The sequence below is a fragment of the Meleagris gallopavo genome, chromosome 6, assembly GCF_905368555.1.
Source record: "Meleagris gallopavo chromosome 6, MGAL_WU_HG_1.1, whole genome shotgun sequence".
In the NCBI taxonomy this organism is placed as follows: Eukaryota; Metazoa; Chordata; class Aves; order Galliformes; family Phasianidae; genus Meleagris; species Meleagris gallopavo.
The window spans coordinates 28,516,566-28,530,670 of NC_139409.1; the positions used below are offsets into that span (position 1 = coordinate 28,516,566).

Sequence of the window (14,105 nt, forward strand, 5' to 3'; positions counted from 1 at the left end):
TTTTTGCATCGCCATTGCTGAGGTCTTTTCATTTATAACTTTTATTTCTGTTAATACTGCTTGAATACAGAGGCAACTTTTTTCTTACTCCTGTGAGTTTATGTGGTAAGGTAGTGATCCTCCTGTAAATGCTTCTGTGTGTGTGTAACCATTTATCAAATTAAAATATTAATTGTTATTTAACCTATGCAAGCCATCGGTGAGGAATGCAAGTAGAACATACTCAGTTTTTGGTATGCATAATACGACTACAAAACATACAGTTCTTAAAAATGTTTAATTTGTGGAAAAAATCTAATTACTGAATTACGTAAATTTAACTAAAACAGTTCAGAAAATGTCCAAGGACTGAAATATCATGAGAGTGCTTTGACAAGCTGCAGGCACAGGCTTCCACAGCACTTGAGTGTTTTGTGCAGAGCTGTGGCCAGTGTTATTAATCCAAGATAGTGCTTGATAACAGGGATGCAAAGCATTTCCAGGATCATCCAAGTTCACCCCTGTAACGGGGCTAAAAATTTTTTTTCCTAAAAGCTATGCTGATATAACTCAGAGGTTTTGATGAGCCAGTTCCTAAATAATTCCAAGTTTGACTAATGACTAAGACAGTAAATATGACTATGACAGTAAATACATTAAATGTGTTCCTACTACTTTGGCAGTACACTATTCTAGTAAATACATAATAACATTGCTTTTAACTTGGTTGTCATAAAAACATGAACAAAGGCTACTTTTGTGAAAATTTAGCTGTAGTCAGAGTGTTCAGAGGCAATTTCCACTCATTTTGCTATGATATATGCATGCTTTATGGATCTGGATAGCATTGCATAAGCGGATGCCTAATGAAGAATTGATGCTACCCTTCTGCATGTCAGCTCCTGTTTACCTCTGAAGAGAATTGCTGAATGTTTGTCCACATAGTTTAAAAGAGTCAAGCCCTTCTTGATGAGATGAAAAAGAATTATTCCCCTTTCACTGTTCCATAAGAGTGGCTGTAGCTAGCTGACAGCTATCTCCAAGTCGTAGTAGGTCCACAACTTAACTTATGGGTGGAGAAACTGTGGTAACAACAGTAACTCTTTGAACTCATGCATTTGCATTAGGAAAATAGCCAGCGTAGTCTCCATCACCAAAAATGTTTCAGTGGGCAGAAAGGTCTTGGATAATCTAATGGCTTGTTTAAGGTCAGTGTTCCTTTACTAAACAAGAGAAAACATGGTGACTACTTGATTCTTTGCAGAGAACTATGTTAGAAATTTTATTTTAATAAATGCACTTCTCATTTTAACATTGAAGTAATCTACTGTTTCCAGAAGTTATTCTAGCTTATGTTATTCTATCTTTATGAGCGTGGCATATTTGATTTAAAGCGTAATTCACACAGCTGTAGTCAGGTCATTAAGAATTTAGAAGAACAACTGCATGTTTTATCAAATTTCCATGTTTGCCCAGCAGGAACAAAAGAAGTTCCCACAAAACCAGCATGTTTTGATAAATGAATGAGTGAATGTATAACGTATGTTTTAAGGACAAACCTTGAGTGAATGAATGAATACTTCCAATGTAAGCTACTCCCAAAGAGATAATGGAAATGTTTAAAATATTTCTGTTTATTTTCTTTGCATGACCGAATGGAGTATTTTGTAGAAAAAAAAATATTTTTTCATAGCATGACAGGAAGCATTACATCATATGGTTAAAATAATCCTATGAACAATTATGTCAAGACTGATGAAACCCATTCATTGTTATTATTTGGTGTTGTCAATATGAAGACCATTTGTTAGAAAGCCCATCCTATGATAACTTAGCCTGTGGATTGAATGCAGTACATTTCAGGGAACAAATAGGACTGAATATGCATTCCTGTAAGAGCTGTAAATGTATATCCCACTGCAGACATGAAGCTATGTAAATAGGTTGCTTTTAAATGTAACAGCTGGATTTGGAATTTAGAAATACTCAGACTTCGCTTTCTACAAATGGAAACTATATTATGCTTTAGAAAATGATGATGTTTCTTTCCTTCATCTGAAGCAAGACTCTCACTAACTTCAGCAACGGTAGGCTTCACTGGTGATTAAGCCCCTCCTTTAACACAAAGTTTTAAAGCTATTGATTGTATTTTAAGATGGGCTTATCCAATCTGTTCATTCAGGCAGATTGTAGAAGATAAATGCATTAGTTTTCCATACTGACCATTAATATTATCTTCTTTTTTTTTTTCCCACCAGTTCCAAAATGGTTTCAGTGGAGGAAATGTAAGTGAAGCATATCCCTCTCAGTTAGATGTGATAAGTAATTCACAGACTGCCACACATCTTCAACCTGTTCGTCATCCAACAGAGCCCAGATCCTTCCCAGATTTGGCATCTAGTGGATTTATGTAATTCAGATCTAGAGCTCCATCTGTGATTTTGTCTGGGTATCAGGCTGCTCTGAGGAAAAGCTTGATGAGTCTGTCTTTCAACATTGGACTTCAAAAGCTAAATTCGATTTTGAAAAACTGAGGTTGATTGCACTATGTACTGGTGGATATGTAATCCAAGACCCTAACTTTTTAGGATGGCAGGTGGAATTAAAAGTCTTGACTTAAAAGTATGCACGTGCTGTTTTCCATCAGACTGACTGTGTCGTTGTGATATGGATTACATATGTACTAAAGACTATGTCATACTAAACAACATAAGATAAGGCAAATGGTTTTGTTATTTAGAAAAATAATTGGGCACTTTACAAATAGCATCATTGGCACAAGGAAGATAATTTCACACTTGGATTATTTCCAGACTACATGAAAAAAAAAAAATTAAAAAATTAAAAAGCTCTGAATTCATGAGAATCAAAAGCACTTAATTAAGCATACTAAGCTCTTTAATCACTTATTTTATATGTAAATCCTTTTGTTTTAAGTCTCCATTTCTAGCACTTTAATAGAAGGCTTAATACAAGGATATGATATGCAACTTCAGGTTTTCTATGAAACAGATCCCTTGCATTCCTCCTTTTATTGTCAACCTTAAGTGCCTCACAGTTTAGCTACCTTGTTTCTGACAGGAGCTTATCTTAGCAAAACTCACTATAGATGTCATCCATATTCTGTGAACTTTTATCTAACATCTTCAGTGCTACTGGCTGTATCCTTTTCTCCCCCCCAAAGACAATTTATTTAGAGTATGACTTAATTCTTTATCTATGAATTTGTTACGCTATGATCAGGAGCTATTAGTGTTCTGAATTTAGTTCATCAAATGAGTTTTGGTTTATTCTGTACTGTTTTTCTGCTTTCTTCAGGTAACACAGGGTATGTTAAAAAAGCAGATTTTGCTGAGGGGGAAGAGCAGTTCCTCAGGATTATTTTTAGATTATTAATGTTGAAAAACATGTGCCTTATCTTGTGTTAAAACACTCATAATGTTCTTTAGAAATAATGCAAGGCTGCTCTATGCAAATGCTTTCATTAAAATGGATATTGAAAAGATTTGCATTTTAAATAAGGGGGAAAGGAGTCTCAATAACGAGTGGTATTGACACTTTGACCGCAGGTTTCAATGTTCATGGTGGGGAAGGGGTCAGTTTGGGTTAAAATTTTATTCCTAGCAACTTGCACTGCAATGGACCGAGAGGCTATTCCTTTAATGTATGTTGGATCCACTTCAAGAGCTTTGTGAAAAATATGAAAATGGGAAAGAAAACAAAAAGTCATTAGAGAAATTCTGCTTTTAATTGGTTTGATTTTGAAGAGGTTAAAAAAAATAACAACAACAACAAAACAAAACAAAACAAAAACACACCAACAAAGCATCACTCTAGTTTTTGTTTTCTTTTTTTTTTCCTGAGAGGATTTTTATAATTGTAGACACCAATGTTTGGTGGAAAATAATAGTCTATATGAAAGTACAGAAATGTGTATATGTTCAAAATATTTCATAGTCTTGCGTGTTGTGTAGTTCATATATAATGAAATGTCTTTGTAAAATATCTTAAACCAGTTAATTTTAAACGTTACATCATTCCATCTTAATACTTTATTACATTTGTTACATATAATGTAAAGTGGCAGTGTAGCCAGTTTAAAGGAGGCAAAAGTAAATAGGCTCCCTCCAGATGGATGTCAACATTGTTTAATACGAAGACAATCACTTTGAATTGGAATGCTTTCTTAGATGAAACATATTTTCTTTCTGGGAGAGTGTATCTTTCATTCTGGGATGTTATATCCTAGGCCAAACTTAATTTAGTTACAGCTTCTCAGATGACTGACTTCAGTTCTTTTAAGTGAAGTTACTGTATATAAAAGGGACATTAAAAAATAAATTATTATTCAGGAAAAAGACCATAAAGAGATTGCGAGTTCTAATACAAGATTGCTTTTTAAGAACGAACAACAATGTTTCAGACTTCATTTTCAGCACAAGATATCGCTAACAAATTTGATTAACATCATTTGAATTACTTGGTCACCCTGTCATTTTTTATGTAAGATCTTGCTTTAAACCAATATCTAAAATGTCTTCCATATCTAGTTAGTGTATCATGTTTTAATTTGAACTTGAAAATTAGAAGAAAATGCTGTAAAACAAGAAGGTTTAAAGGGATATGTTTTACATCTTACAAGCCAGTGTAAATCCTCTTTATTACATTAGTTTAACCAAATACATGTTGTCGTATCACTAAGTGCCAAGGGTGCAGCACTACAATTGTGCTGCCCTACTTACTGTAAACAAATTAGTTGTTTGTATGGATATCAGCTTATTTTGTGCATTATCTTACGTGTACAACATTGTCTGCATTAGTGCACTCTTGATCTGCACCAAAGTGTACCTGTCAGTGCACAGATGTTTCTAAATCGGATCTCTTAGTCCTTCAGGTCTGTTATAAGTAAGATATAACTCAGTGTTAGACAGTATTACTATCCATTTTTGTACAAGTTTTCCTAGCTCGTTTTTCTTTCCAGGTCTTATCTTTCATCTGCTATGCCTGCACATACCATGCAGTACATCTTTTGCATTAAGGTATGGTTTTGTAGCGCTGTTGCTGATCTTCAATAAAGTTTGTAAGGCATAATATATGGTAATAAAATAATCACTTGAATGTAGCAGAAATGTATGTTCTTTTACTGCAAAATGTTTGATTTCAGCAGTATACGAAAAGATATATTATGATGCAGTTACTAATGTTTTTGGAAATCTGTCATCTAATAGTTTATGAACCTATTGTTATTTATGTCACTGTGGACTTTGCACTTCTGAATATTAGCTGCAAATACAATGTACATAATTTAGAGTAATGAACAAGTGTGTATTTGCCCATGGAATTAGTATTTTCCTTTTAAACTTGCATGAAAATGAGTTTATTAATAAACATTGTAAAAAGTAAGCCACAATTAGCAGTTGAAAGGCTTCTATATTTGTTGCTTAGTGAACAGTAAATTTGCAGTTCTGACAGGGTTAGATCTCTACATCGATGTTGCAAAAAATAAGGTAAGCGTTTTCTGTTTTGAGCTCAGTTGGTAACCTGTTCATTGTTTATTTAGTAAGTACTGATTTTTAAGTTATGAAAACAATTCACTTAATTTCTAATTATTGATATTAGTCTTTAAAGTAGGGTATGTTGACTTTGTGTGATAATCTTTTAAAATCAATTACAGTTCTAAAACAGATGTTTCACTGTAATTCCTCTGCAGCTACCAGACTTAAAATTTTGATTGACTTAATGGACAAGACATTAAGTGGCTACAAATATGCTATTATCTTATAGGGTATTAAGACACACTCTTATTGAATAACTCTGCACAAAAGTCATCTTGTTTACTCTTCTTGCACAACACAAAAAAAAAAAAAAAACAAGCTAAAATAGGAAAGTTATTTAACAAGGCTGCAAATCTATTAAGTAACATCTGGGAATAATCAATCAATAATGTGAACCACACGAGCCATCCTTTTTATAGTCTGTTTTATTGGTTAAAGAGATATCTTCAGGGCACGTGGTCAGCCTGTTCCCAGAAATGTAAAACCACGCTGTCCAGTTCTCTTTGAATGAGGAAGATAGTTTCTGTACTTAGCCACTTTCTTTTCGTTATGGAATTCTATTTCTGATTCAACATGTAAGACAATAGTCGTTCAGAATGAATGAAGAATGGTCGTTTCACTGCATCATAAGCTGAGGTGGTTTGTTGGTGGAAGTCATTGCCTTATCCGAGGCTCTGTAGGAGAAAGGCTTTCCCAAGTAGTTCTTATGGAGATGAAATGCTTTTCCTAGTGAGGAACTGCATTTCCTGCTGACACAAATAAACTAAGATTAACAAACTTCATTCGTTGATATTTTATTCATCTGTGGAAGGTCTCTCAGCTGGCTTATTAGATTAAATTACCATCTACGATAAAAGCCTGATTCCAGTTTTTTAATATTTTTATTCTGCTGGTCAATTAAATGGACAGATTCTCTTTCTACTTATTAGGAGGTCCTTCTGTGTAAGCTAGTGCTGTTTAAATGATGTTAAATCAAAACAGCTTTATTCATCCAGGATACGTGTTGGAGTTGACTTTTAATTATTAAATTCTACCTGTTGTATAATCCACTTTATCTGAACATTTAATAATTTTCAGCATGGGACACTGTCCACTTTTTCCCTGCTATTTCTGTTGTTCCTGTGAACACTAATCACTTTGACTGCTTACCATGGAATCTGAGCCGGGTCTCCAGGAAAAAGACAAAGCAGAAGAAGAAAATTATTTTTCTCCTTTTCTGCCACTCGCTAGTTATGGAGCTGAAGGCTTCCCTCGTAACGTAGAAAAGTGAGCATCTTTTCTGAGGTAGGTGGTATGAGCCAGAGGAGCTTGGTCCTTGCTATTAAAAGTAAGAGCTAAATCAGAAGAAACTATTGAATTTCTTTTTTTATCACTGGTCAGTGAAGAATAAAAAGGGAAAAGCAGAAAGCAAGAGGATGACCTCATCTGTAACGTACTTGAAATATATCTGAGGGTATTTATATCCATTTCTAGTTTCTGAATCATGTAGAAAGGTCAACATTTTTTGTAATAGCAAAATTTAAATCTTCAAAGTCTCTGCTTAGCTGCCAACTACCTCAGTTCTTCTATAGCTATTCACATCCTGGCAATACTGAACTCCTTGGATATCAAGTCCTTGAGAGGTTGCAAACCAGGTGTTTCCTGCATCTCTGTGGGGCCCCCTAGTAAGTGATTTCAGAACATACTGAACTAATGTATCTAAAAGAAGCCAGAAAGAAAGTCTTCTGTCAAAATGAACTAATTGACAGCAAGAGATACAAATCAGCTCACTCCTCTACCTTGTTTGGCAATATGAATGAAATCAAGATCTCTGAAGTGGTTCATAAAATATCCTGAAATGAAAAAAAAACTCTATTGTTTTAAAAAAATCTTCCACTTTTAAGCAAATAGTTTGCAAATAACTAAGAGAAGAGGGGTCAAGAGATGTATCCGTTAGTCTAGTAGCTACGGTAGCCACTTAGTACAGCTGGGCTCTTTAGCAGGAGGTGGACCAGCAATTAGGGTACTTATTTGTTCATCAACAGCATCATCTTTTTTATAATCTTGTGGGGAGAAGTGTCATCAATTGAGATTTAGAAGTAAAATAATATTTTTTTAAAAAAATTAAGACGTACCTGATTTTCATGCTTATGCTTCTACAATAGATGAAAGGTCTCTGTGGCTGAAAGAAACATGTTAGAGATGATCTTAGCAGAGAGATTATTCTCTTTAGCTCTCCATGCTTGTGTATATGGTTTCTAAAGCGCATATTTTCCAAGTTCTTGTTAACAGTATTACAATCAGATATTTTTTTTTTCTAGAAAAGCTGTAGATTGCTGTTCCAGACTAGAAATGGAATTGTAGAGGATTACTTACTGGTAGATCTTCAAATACAGCTTGTCATGGTTTCCCATTAGCATTAATCATTATGAAAAACAGAATTGTCCTTTGCTTACAGAAGTCCCTAAAATTACTGGACAAAATGGTGCAGCATTGCTGCATCCATGGTTGGTGGCAGGTCTGTTGCTGTGTAACATGCACGCACACAAAGGGCACGCTGTGATCATGGAAGGCACATGAAGTATGTGCCAAAAAATATTTTAATAACACTGACATCTAATCAAGCCTTTGAAAGATAACAAGAGCCTGTGCCACCTCATGCAATTGTAAAGTATCTGCCCCAAGCTTCAGATCTGTACTTAAAACTAGCACATAAACTTGTATGCATGTAGCTTTTATGGCTCTAGTCTACTTCCAGTCTCTCAATAGTTCTTAAGAAAATAAATAAGAAAATTCTGAGGCAAAGAAAAAATGTTGCTAACTTAACACTATAATTTTAATCTTGCCAGGTAGAATAACAGTGGCAGGAACTTAAGGCCAAGAATATTATTGTTAAGCAGGAAAAATATGGAAATAATCAGTTAAAAGAATGTGAGTAAACCTCATTAACATGCTTTTAAAGTCAAGCTTTTCCACTCAAATATAACAGAGTGAAGTCACATTCATCAAGATGGTTACATTCCCTCCCTATTTTGGAAACATCCAAAAACAGCATTTAAAGTGTTTTTTGCTAAAGACAGGGAAGATGCAGATTTTCAGATTCAGCTGTGACTTCAAAACCTGTGGAAGTTCAAAGTGCTTTGAAGTCAGCATGTCAGTTTCTCTCTAGTAATAAAATGTGGACCAAACTGAAACATGTGGCAAAAGACCCAGATCTGAGTGGATGCGCCCTAGGAACATTTTTCAGTGCTTTTATTTATTTTTAGAAGTGGGATATTTGTGTAGTAATGGTCACGCCTGTTTGCTTACTCTTGACAGTCATGTAAACATTGCCTAGAACCTGCTCTAAAAGATGCTGACAACAATTTAAGCCCATCATTTAGATGCTGTAAATGCAGTTTGTAGTCTCTGATGCTTCCTAGTTAAGAGAGCTGAATGGCTTCTGCAGGAAGGACAAAGCATTTTAAGAATTGTTCAGATGGCCTTGGCAAACAGCACCTGTATGGCCAAGCAATTTTGTTACCCTTTGGGGCCTGCACAACAAGAGCTGCTTCACAGGCAGGGCAGTTTTTTATTTCTCAGAGAACAAGGTGATCAGTTTCCTGCCACCATGCTGCTCACAAGGTGGAAGAATAAGGGCAGGCAAGGCCTAGAAGTGCCTTTGATGTTCTTAACCCCTTAACAGGCCCTGCAAGGAAGATCCCTATCATGACATGTGTCTTGCCATGGAGCCCTGAGCTCCGTGCAGACTGGGCTTGTCTAAGACAGTCATGGGAAAGTGGTGACTCCCTTTTACACAACAGCATTGTAGCTGTGGTACAGCTCCTCCTGCCAGGGCTAGGCTTACAAACTGTTCAAAATCTAGAGTATTACAAGCACATCAGTTGAGCCCCCAGCCAGAAAATTGGGATAATTGATCTATACGTGTTGATGCTCAAAATGAGCTGACTTCCCTCCTTGCAAACACAGATCAGTTAACAGTTTTGTATTGGTGGTGGTTGTTGTTGTTGTTGTTTTAAAGGGGGAGGGAGAAGATTCCAATGAGTTGGATAAACAGGATGATTTATAACACCAAATGCCTAAAGCAAATACCAATCTATTTTAGAGTCTGTTTTCTGTCGGTGAAGCAACTGTTGGGTCAGCTCTTGTCCACTTTGCAGCTTTCAGTTCTTTAAGCCTCTTGGGGGCTGTGACCAGTTTGCGCAGCTGCTGGGTTTATGCTACCCCCTATTTCCAGTTTTGCCACACTTTAATACCACTGTACTTTAGCACTTTGTTGAGTGATCGTCACTACTGCAGCTGAGAATAGGCATCAAGGTAGCACAGACAAAAAAAAAAAAAAGGCATCTAACATACACATTTGCGTGTTAGCTTCAACAGCTTTTCCTACTTTGTGGCATTCAGGGACTTTCTATAGTCACTTTAACAGGTTGCTTCTTTTAGGCCTAGGCCCAGCCTTACAGCAGAGATGGCACATGGGACTACTCTCCTGAGCCACCATCACTCCTCCCCTCTGCCCCCTGCATGGTGGGTGCAGAGGCCTCACCTTGGTGCCAGACTCAGGGCTGTGATAGGTGAGCTCTCCATCTGCTTCTGAGTCAGACCTTCCCCTGGAGGAATCTTTCTCAACTTCAGTTTTCGTGCAGTTAATTCTGCCCAGGAGGAACGAAGACAGTACCAATAGTGAAAGGTAGGCATCAATTCCCTGGCTAAGGCAAACACCCAGAGAAGTCTTGCAGCCCGCTCATGTTCCCTTAGAGGAGTGGAGCTTCTACAAACTGCTTCCACCCACTGCCTCTTTGAAGCCTTTTATGACTTCCTAGTTGTAACCTAAAATTTGAGAAACACTACTCTAAAAATAGCATGCACCAAATGATGAGGGGCCCCTTCCATCCCTCAAGAGCCAGTATTTGACCTTTCCTTCACCATATTGTATTTTTAGTAGTATAATTTCAGATACAATTACCTACAGTCAGCTTCTGAAATCATGCATGAAGTCCTTTTCCAGAGCCATATTAACAGCTAGCTGCTCAGCTTACTGGAATTAGAAACCAGATATGTATCTTTATTTACAATATAAAATCAGTCTGTGGTTTTGGTGTAGATTGTTATAATAAAGAGAAAAGGTCCCTTTGGTGTTCTTTAATTTATGACACACTGTAAAATGTCCAGGCAGATTTTACCTAGTAGCAGAAATAGGAAAAATAGTAACTCTTGGCTGGAGATTAAAAAAGTCTCACCCGCTGTGCATGTATTTTGAGATCCTGAACATTTGGGAGCAAATCAGCCACTTATCTGTTCCTGGGATCATGCTCATTTGTAACCACAGTGCAGGCTCTGTGGCTTTCAAGTTTTTATTTTTTTTATTTTTTTTTATTTTTTATTTTTGTTAGTTCACCTAAATAAAATCATTCATATCTGATGAATGTCAGTACAGTGCCATTAAGATCACATTAAAGAGACCTTAAGGCCAGCATTTTTGGCCTTGTAGGATGAATTGCATCCTGTTCTGATTCTACTGATTCTTAATGTCTCAATGCCTGCTTTTTAGGCACGCTGGAAACTAAAAATAATCAAGCACTGCGAATTGCAACTACACTGTGCTCATTACCCTGAGTATGTATTCTTGTCATTATTCTGCTGGAGTGTTTCCTGGTGAACTGCATAAAACAAGCTAGGACCTGTGTCTTTCTAAGCTTGTGATAAGATTGTTGAAGCTGTCCTTATCAGTCCTGAACCTTCAAAGTTGCTATTTCACATTACAGCCTTGTGTGGAAGTACATCGCCTGACTGACTTTAACCAACTGTATCAGTAAACATGAATACTGCAGACGAATCACAGAATGATAGAAAGGCCTCTTACATCATCTTTTTCCTCTCCCTTACTGACAGAGAAAGATTCTTCACTGATACGCAAGAGCTTCATCAGTCTGATTACAGCAGCTCTGGTAAACCCTCTCCACTGATGAGAGAGATCAGCTGATACAAGTTCTCCATGAAAAATGTTTTCCCTCCATTCATACTCTCTTTTCTTGCTCTTCACTTCTTTTCTCCTTAAGTTATTGTCTGTGTGTACTGTCTTTCAGGCAGGCACACAACAAAATATTTATTGGCTATTACTCTTTCATTTTGTAGTTGAGAAGAACATATTCAGTAACTGACATTTCCATATGACATGCAATAAAACAGCCAGGATGAGAGGACAAGTTAATGAAATAGGCCAATTCAGTAGAAAGGGCATTTTTTTCATGAAAAGAAAGCATCTTCCTCAAAAAAGTCCTCAGTTCTTTCATTTTTTAATCATTGTGCTTCTGAAGCATTTTAGCAATATCAAAGATTTCCTTCCCCCACGCCAAAACTGAATATAGTCCATTACATCAGTGCTGGATGAAGAAATGTTACTTGAATCATTTGTTCACCATATTAGATACATACATGGGAAAAAGTCTTGCTTCTTCTTTATATAAGGAAATTTCTTACGCATGCCAGATTTGCATTGGTTTGGTTTTACTGAATGTTGCATTGCTAACTTATGTCAAATGTTCTCTCTAGTGTCTCACTCAATCACTGAGAATTCTGTTTTCTTCATATTTTGCGATAAAAGCATACTATGGCAAACTTAGCTCAGTGATCACTAAAAGAGGTGACAGCCTGCGTTTCTTAGATGATAAAGATAAAAAGGGAGAACTGTTCTGATAGAAGAGGATGCAGCAGGGATTTTTTAGATAAAACTGTGAAGGAAAGATAGACCAAAATATCAAGTGATGTTTGGGGAATGTTAGGAAATCCAGTGATGGCCCCTTGGGTGTCAGTGGGAGGTGCGAATGTGTTGGGCACTCAGAGCTCAGCTGAGCTGGCTTGTACTCCGGGAACAGCCTATGTGACTTAATGGATTTCTTGCATCTTTAATTCATGACTCTGCTTAGTCCATGATTGAGGCCTTTCGTTCTATGGGAAAAGTGTGTGTGTACAGCCCAGGAGGGGATGCTTGCCTGTGTGTGTGTTTCAAACAGCTCCTTGTTGCTTGCCAAATTGCTTTCTCTTTTTGGTTTCAAGTATTTCTGAAGGTCGTACAAAACCTTTGGAAGCAACTCACCAAATTGCTTCAAAATGAATCCAGAGATACTGGAAGGGGGAGGTGTTTACTCCCCAGCTGAAAGCCTGCGTGTATCATATCTGGGCCTGCAGTGGGTGTTCACTGCTATCTATAGCAGCTGAGCATACATCTTCCTTTCTCCTGACATTGTTTTATCTCACAGAACTTGACAAACTGCAGCATAAATTTTTCTCAGATTCTTTACAGAAATTCCATGTAAAGCTTGTATTTGCTGCTTTAAAATATTTCTGGCGTTGTTTGTGGAATGCTTTTTATTTATGGCAATTAAAACAAAAACAAAAAACAAAACACAGTGTATATTTACCCACTGGTTCTCTGTGTTCCCACTGGTGTCCTCTCCCCAGCTGTTCCTCCTCACCTGGAGGCCCAGTCATGGTGAATTTAGTTTAGCCTGCAAAGTAAGAAAATTAACTTGTCTGAAAGTGACAGGTGGGTTTAGAAGTGGCCTACCTTACTTAGGAACAGTATGCCTCAGGAAGGAGATTGCTCGTGACTATCCATGTAGAAAAATGCAGACCATACTTGTAAAAATAACTCCACTCTCCACAAGCACCTAAAAGAGTCCTGGCAGTTGCTGGCTCTGATTCATTTTCAGGTCTCCTATTTTGCTCCTGTTGTAGCAGGTGGTTATAGCTTTGAATCTGAAGATGATGATCATTCACATAAAACAGAGAAAAGCTCTTATGCCTGTTTTAAACATGAATATGCAATAAGATTGGAAAACAGTTTTATTTATTTATATTGATATACTTTTCTGACTTATTCTACAGCGTTTATGGCACCAAAGCAAAAAGATAGAAAATATTACATTGGAACCAAAATAGAGTGAAATAGAGTTCTTTCCTCGTTTCTGGTCTACCCCTACTTAGTCCATTAGGTATTTTCCTAAACTGGTTATATACCACTTAGAGTGGTTCATGCAATAGAAAGAATTACATGTTATTTTCTAAACACCTTTGGAGGCTTTTCTACAGATAGAGAAAACAGTTTTGTGGTTTTCCTTTTCCTTTTTTTTTTTTTTTCTCAGCCACTCAGCAACTTTTCAACATCTGTATGGATTCACAGAACATAATCACTACCCTTCACTGAGAAATTGAAACTTTTGCTGTATTAGCAATCTATTGGCAAGCCTTGCTGTTATGCATCTTTTCCTTCTTGCTCAGTGATAATGTCATCATCCATTTTACTCTTAACTCTGAGGAATGGAGAGTGACTATTTGAAATAATTCAGGGTTGCAAAGGGAAAGGATCTGTTACTGCATGTAATGCTAGAAGTAGCTTTCTTATGTATGTTATGGAATATTAAGAACGTGACTAAAGCATGAGATGGAGATCAGTCATTTCATTACTCAGGATATATATAGCTAGTGGTTACACAAATAAATCTTGAAATTCTGAACTTGAAAATTTAATCTCCCTGCCCACTTTAATGAATGACACTCTGGGAGATATTCAGGTACCTAATCACAGGCATC

The 14,105-nt window shown here is 36.6% G+C and overlaps 1 protein-coding gene across 2 annotated transcripts in view; it reads left to right on the forward strand.

Annotated features, from left to right (window-relative positions):
* AHR (aryl hydrocarbon receptor) overlaps positions 1 to 5,852 on the forward strand; it is a 73,263-nt gene extending 67,411 nt beyond the window's left edge. For both annotated transcript variants that reach the window (XM_085226142.1, XM_010712743.4), the window contains exon 11: positions 2,238 to 5,852. In XM_085226142.1, the coding sequence (XP_085082268.1) occupies positions 2,238 to 2,393 (156 nt within the window). In that variant the 3' untranslated portion in view covers positions 2,394 to 5,852. The remainder of the gene's footprint in view (positions 1 to 2,237) is intronic.
* The last annotated feature ends 8,253 nt before the right edge of the window (positions 5,853 to 14,105 follow it).